Consider the following 7,301-nt stretch of genomic DNA (forward strand, 5'->3'; position numbering starts at 1 on the left):
AAATCTACAACCACAACCGCAGGCCCAAGCACCACAACTGAAGGGCCGACATCTACAACTAAATCTACAACCACAACCGCAGGGCCCACGACCTCAACTGAAGGTCCAACAACTACAACAAAATCCACAACCTCACCCGCAGGACCCAGCACCACAACTGAAGGTCCAACTACTACAACTAAATCTACAACCTCAACCTCAGGGCCTACCACCCCAACTGAAGGCCCAACTACAACAACTAAATCTTCAACCACAACCGCAGGGCCCACTACCACAACTGAAGGTCCTACAACTACAACAAAATCTACAACTACAACCGCAGGCCCAAGCACCACAACTGAAGGTCCAACTACCACAACTGAATCTACAACCACAACCGCAGGCCCAAGCACCACAACTGAAGGGCCGACATCTACAACTAAATCTACAACCACAACCGCAGGCCCAAGCACCACAACTGAAGGTCCAACTACCACAACTGAATCTACAACCACAACCGCAGGGCCCACTACCACAACTGAAGGTCCCACAAGTACAACAAAATCCACAACATCACCCGCAGGGCCCACGACCTCAACTGAAGGTCCAACAACTACAACAAAATCCACAACCTCACCCGCAGGACCCAGCACCACAACTGAAGGTCCAACTACTACAACTAAATCTACAACCTCAACCTCAGGGCCTACCACCCCAACTGAAGGCCCAACTACAACAACTAAATCTTCAACCACAACCGCAGGGCCCACTACCACAACTGAAGGTCCTACAACTACAACAAAATCTACAACTACAACCGCAGGGCCCACCACCACAACTGAAGGTCCAACTACCACAACTGAATCTACAACCACAACCGCAGGCCCAAGCACCACAACTGAAGGGCCGACATCTACAACTAAATCTACAACCACAACCGCAGGCCCAAGCACCACAACTGAAGGTCCAACTACCACAACTGAATCTACAACCACAACCGCAGGGCCCACTACCACAACTGAAGGTCCCACAACTACAACAAAATCTACAACCACAACCGCAGGCCCAAGCACCACAAGTGAAGGACCAAGCACCATCACTACTACTCCAGGCTCCACCACACAATGTTTCTGTGTAATAAATGGCAAGCAGTACAGCCCAGGTAAATAAGTTAATTTGTCCAAATGTTCTGTACATTTTGCCATTTCTTTATAGGTTTCGTTGTTTGTTCAACTTTATTTTCCCATACTTTCAGGCGAAATAATTTTGGACATGGAACACATTGGATCGGGAGTTTGTCTCACAATGATTTGTTCTGATATTTGTGAGATTCATAACAAAACTGAGCCTTGCTGGACCACGCCCTTGCCAAAACCCACCCCCTCTGTTCCCTGGTGCCCTGAATGGGATGTCGTTGTAAGAACTTTCATTCATCTAGAATCTATTAAGCCTTTATCCTGATGTATAGTGATGCCCTGACATGCAAGTCAGTGAAAGGAGTTGTGACTCTTCTGACCCCTATACTCTATATATAATTTTACCTTAGACAAGCGTAGCACAACTGAATAAATGTTTTTAAACATTCTTTTTTCCCCCCAGCAAAACGAGACCTTCGTGTTGTGTAACTGCACTATGGCAAGATGCATCGAGAACAATATAATTGAAATTATTCCATACGAATGTCCACCCTTAAAGAACATCACTTGCGCCAATGGAAAGGATCCTGTTCTTGTTTATGATGAGAACTACTGCTGCCAACATCAAGCTTGTGACTGTAAGTCACTGATTTATGACTAACTCTATATTGACTTATTGTGTTTGCTGACTTGAGTTTTCATTATTATTTTCTATCATTTGTTCTTTTCAGGTGAATGCAAAGGCTGGGGAGATCCGCATTACATCACATTTGATGGCCTCTACTACACCTATCAAGGAAATTGTACATATGTCTTAATGGAGGAGATTACGCCAAAGCACAACTTAAAGATTTATGTTGACAACGTCTACTGTGATGCCAATCAACATGTTTCATGCCCGCGGTCATTAATTATATCGTACAAATCAGACGTATTTGTACTCAAGAGCCAAAACCTTGTTGGGACGTCAGAACTGGAGGTAATGTAATTGTCACATGTCACATTTTTTTAAAATGTGTAAATGACAATGTACTATTTTGTAAATCAACACCACATACTATTTTTAATTTGACAGAGAGGCTTCTTAATGATTTGAAGTGTAAGATGGTCCTATTAACTCATTCACTGCCATTGACGGCTATAGACGTCAAAAAATTAATTTGAACTTTTTCTAATAGTTTCACATTTTTTTCCGCTTTTGTTAACAAGAGTATTGAAAACCTAGAATTTTTTTTTTATTGTACATATAGAACAGATATACAATTTGTGATTCATCTTGAGTTAAATTAATTAAATAATCAAAAAAGAAAATATTATTAAAAAATTAGGGGCGTCAGACGATTAAATTGTTAAATCGTAATTAATCGCATGACTTCAATAGTTAACTCATGATTAATCAAAAATGTTATATCTGTTCTAAACGTACAATAAAAAAATTCTAGGTTTTCATACTCGTTAACAAAAGTGGAAAAATGTGAAACTAAAAGAAATAGTTCAAATGAATTTTGTCTATAGCCGTCAATGGCAGTGAATTAGTTAATTAGAGATGAGGCATTGTCAAGTTCCAAATTGACCCTAAACTCCTCATGTTTGCCACTGATCTTTTTATAATGACATTTTTGTCTTTTAGGCCTTCAAAGATGAAAAGCGAGTGGGTCTTCCCTATTTACAACAAAGCATTAAGATCTTCAATTCTGGCATTGACTTGGTTGTCGAGATTCTGCCCTTAGAAGTGATCATTACATTTGGATTAAGTCACTTCACTGTCAACCTGCCCCATAAGCATTTTGACAGCAACACACAGGGCCAGTGTGGTAAGTCTTCCATTCCAGTTGCTACATTTGTACATCATTACTGTGAGGTATGTCAATATTATTTTGTTGTGACTGCTACCAGGTCAATGCAACAACAACCAGGCAGATGACTGCATGCTGCCCGGAGGCCAGATAGTCCAGAGCTGCAGTGCAATGGCCGACTTCTGGCCTGCCAAAGACATTTACCAACCAAACTGCCAGATACCATCTGTGATGCCGACCGACGAACCTCTACCTCCACCCACACTAACTCCATGCAGGCCAGACTCTGAATGTGATCTTCTCTTGAGCAGGTAGATTCTTGGGCATGAAAACACTTTTACCCCATATGGGGTATTTTGTCCAAAATTTTGACACACTTTGTATGTGTGATAACTAAGTCATTTATGATTATTATTTTTTACTTTTGACCACTCAAAATGTTCAGTGGCATCAGACCTATCCATACACATGTAGTTTTTATGTATTTATATATAAAATTGGGCAATCATGGGAAATGCACTATAACACATCAGGTGTACAGTGCATCAAAAAACATGCAAAATTAGGATTTATAATGGGAGTCAATGGGTCCAATTTTTGTACAAATACCCCTTACGCACTAAATATTTGTCTCCCACGTATATTAATGACAATAATAATTAAAAAAGGATGGTTAGAGCCATTTTGAAGATGTTTGGACAATCGGTCAAATCTCAGCTCCCTAAGTGATTTTTTTAATAGGCTTTATCTATGATAATATTAATATTTAATCATAAAATGTCAAAATTTTGTACAGATATCCCACAAGGGTCGTAACATTGACTTGTCATTTGCCAGCATTTTTGTTTGCCATTCAGTTTCAACTTGGGTTTTTCTTCCACAGTGTCTTCGAAGAGTGCCACCCCTTTGTCAACCCTGACGATTACTATCAAGGATGTGTTTTTGACAACTGCCATGTGTCCAACCCTGCAGTAGAATGCATAAGCTTGCACATGTATGCTGACGCTTGTGCTCAGGCTGGAGTTTGTTTGTACTGGAGGAATCATACCACACACTGCGGTAAATAGCCCATTGTGTTTCAGTACAATCAGAATCATATTGTCCAGCTTGGTGTGTTTTATTGTTCAAGAAATATCATCCAACAAGGAAAGTTTGTTTCTTCGCATACAGAAATTGATTGCCCACCCGACAAAGTCTACAAACCATGTGGTCCTGCAGAGCAGCCAACGTGTGAAGACAGGTATGTTGCAATTAAAAGCTGTATTGATCTCTATCTTGTAAACTGCTCTCGGAGAGAGATATGACATGACTCCTTCTTGTGACTCACTCCAAGTCAGGCCTGACATCTTTCAGCAGCTTCAACATTGCGTCACTGAATAGACCACGTTTCAAATATATTTGTTGTTTGTTGATGATTTGACCTTCACAGTCCCAATAACCGAAGGCTGGATTACATAACGGAAGGCTGCTTTTGTCCTGATGGAATGAAGCTCTTCAACAAAGAGTCGGACATATGTGTTGATAAGTGCGGTGAGCTTATCCTCTCCCTATTAATGAGCACACCTCTATCACTAATTCTAAATAAAATCTAATGGGATTGCTAATATTCCAACAGGGTGCATTGATCCTGAGGGTATTCCTCGCGAGGTGAGTCAAATCCAGAAATGTTTGGGCCATTGTTGCCCCAAAGGTCAATTTCAATAAGTCACTGCTGTGGTTTATTCCATCAGTTTAATGAAAGGTTTGAGTACAACTGCCAAAACTGCATCTGTGAGGAGGCCATCAAGACCATAACATGCCAACCTAAGGTTTGCCCACCATCGCCTGTTGTTAACTGCACTGCTCCAGGTTTCGTCATCATCAACCAGACCAACCCAGCCGACCCATGCTGCTCTCTCCTAGCTTGTCGTAAGATGCGCAATCGATTTTCATCTTTATAGTCACGAAGATGCAGGTGGTCTCAGGTATTTATTATTGCCATGTCATCGCAGGATGTCAAAGCAACACGTGTCCACACATCGACGTGGTGTGTCCAATTGGATTTACTGTAGTTGTCAGTGTGCCGGAAGGGAAATGCTGTCCAGAACATACGTGCGGTGAGTTTTTCAGTTTATGGTTGAACTTGTATGAATACTAATAGGCCTAACCTATTCATATGGTGTGCCTCGGCATGTCTCTTACTCCATTCTAGAGCCGAAAAATGTTTGTGTCAACAAAAACGCTGAATATCAGGTACTTTATTTCATATATTTGATGCATTCAGTAGATTAAAGGCAACGTACACACAATTATGAACACTTTATTTTCTAGCCTGGTGAGTCGGTTCCCGTGGTTCCATGTCAGGAGTGTGTCTGTACCAATCTTGTGGACCCAAAAACTGGTTTACTACAAATAAATTGTGAGGTTCTGCAATGTCAGCAACTATGTGAACAGGTATGTATACATAAATACAGTACAAATGTGTTCTTTATATGCAGTGAGATATGAGTGGCCCGACTGACGAGTTATTTTGAAGAAAGAAAAACTAAGAAGTGCGTATAAAAATTTGCCAGCTTAATGCTAACGCACAATGCAAAACACCATAGACGTGCTAATGATTAGCATCTGTTTTGTAGTCTTTAAGCAATAGATATTTGAACATGAACAACTAATATTACTTTCTCACTGAGAAGTTGTGTTGGTCTCCATGCATACCAGAAGAAAGTGGCACAATGTACATTAAATTGAAGTGTGGCAAAAAACAGTTGAATTATTGACAATGTCAATTATCAATGTCGTCATCACATCCGTTTTTCCAGGGTCATAGATATGCGGAACCCAGCACAAATGAATGCTGTGGAAGGTGTGTACAGACACACTGCATCTTCAACGCTAGTGGTAGTGAGCAGATGCTCAGGGTGAGTACGATGACTTCAAATGTTTTGACTTGACTCAAAAGACAGCCACCGAGTCTAAACCAGTGATTCCCAACTATTTGAAAGGTTCTAAGTGAACCCCTGCGTGGTTCTTTTATCCTTAAATCTTGCGATATTATACTAACAGTAATGACCAGAAGACTGCATATTCTCAGTTGAACTATTTACTGGATGCCAGAAAGATCGATCGAGTACACAGCTGTGGAGCCTTTTTCCTTTAATATGCGGAAGAAGGTATAATCTGTCCAAAATGGTTTCTAAGAGCCCTAATCTAACATATTGTTGCGGCAAATTAGTTTTTTGTTAGGAATGCCTCGGGAAATGATCGAGTTTCACAAATTAGTCAGACAATTATTATTTACTGAAAATAATTTGGGTTCATCCATCTATGCCAGCAACGTATAATGGCAGGCAGAACATTATTTTCCACTAGATGTCAGAAGGTACAAGTAACCTTTGTATCCATCTGTTGCCATTCATACAAAATAGAGAGATTTGTAAAATGATATGACATGGCTCAATAAAGGTTGGAAATCACTGGACTTAACTCTAAGCAATTGCAAACAAGCAATACATATTCATGGTGCGTAGTTAAAAGTAACAGTGAAGATCATGTCTCCAGCCAGGTGATACGTGGTCACCACCGGACGATAAATGTGAGCATTACAAATGCCTGAGGAGCGGTGAGACTTTTACAGCCATCAGCACGCGAATTGTGTGTCCGCTATTCCAGCAAAGCAACTGCCAACCCGTAAGTTTCAGCGATCGATTGGAAAACAATTCACAAATTAAAAACTGCTTCATGCTGTATTTCCGTTTGTTCCTGTAGGGCTCTATTCAAACTGCAGCAGATGGCTGTTGTCAAGTTTGTGAGTGCTCGTGACATCCTACCTTTCTGCCTGAAGTCAATAAAAGGAATTTAATTGTTCTTTTCCTTTGAAAAGGTGTGGAGCAGGAGAAGGCTTGCAAGCCGGTGCCTAAGAAAGTGCAAATCATGCATCAGAACTGCCAGTCTGCCGAGGAGGTAGACTTTCCATATTGTGAAGGATATTGCAACACTTACACCAAGTAAGCTCTTTACACACACAAACCAGTCCGGGAACTGAAGAAATCAATAATATATAATATTTCAATATTTATTGATCTCACATTCTCTTTTCTCCTTCAGATACTCAGAGTCGTCGTACACCCTGCAGCCTACCTGCTCCATTTGTAAGGGGGTGCGATCGAGCAATCGCACCATTGACTTGCTGTGTCTGAATGGAGACGTTATTCCCTACACTTACATCCACGTGGACGAGTGTAGATGCGAACACAGCGACTGCTCCAAAACGGCAGCAGCCCCAGCTCGAAGGAGGAGAAGTTTTACCCTTTTGTAATCTCCAGGTCAAACTTTGGCCAAACACTCAATTTGTCAAATGAGTACACTTGTGTAGTTATCAGCATTCAAAATCAAATAAAAGTACAGCATCTTA

The 7,301-nt window shown here is 40.9% G+C and overlaps 1 protein-coding gene across 1 annotated transcript; it reads left to right on the forward strand.

Moving 5' to 3' along the window:
* On the forward strand, positions 1-7,301 carry LOC147175253 (intestinal mucin-like protein). The gene is made up of 19 exons (XM_086074584.1): positions 1-1,141; positions 1,235-1,395; positions 1,579-1,753; positions 1,847-2,094; positions 2,746-2,929; positions 3,012-3,222; positions 3,795-3,970; positions 4,082-4,151; positions 4,341-4,441; positions 4,527-4,558; positions 4,642-4,819; positions 4,903-5,007; positions 5,103-5,143; positions 5,222-5,344; positions 5,710-5,808; positions 6,449-6,577; positions 6,656-6,695; positions 6,771-6,894; positions 6,995-7,301. Exons 2-19 carry the CDS (start codon positions 1,252-1,254, stop codon positions 7,203-7,205), a joined length of 2,391 nt encoding a protein of 796 aa, XP_085930710.1. The 5' UTR covers positions 1-1,141; positions 1,235-1,251; the 3' UTR covers positions 7,206-7,301.

The sequence above is a fragment of the Leptonotus elevatus genome, chromosome 4, assembly GCF_054856555.1.
Source record: "Leptonotus elevatus isolate MCC_2025b chromosome 4, RoL_Lele_1.0, whole genome shotgun sequence".
Classification (NCBI taxonomy): domain Eukaryota; kingdom Metazoa; phylum Chordata; class Actinopteri; order Syngnathiformes; family Syngnathidae; genus Leptonotus; species Leptonotus elevatus.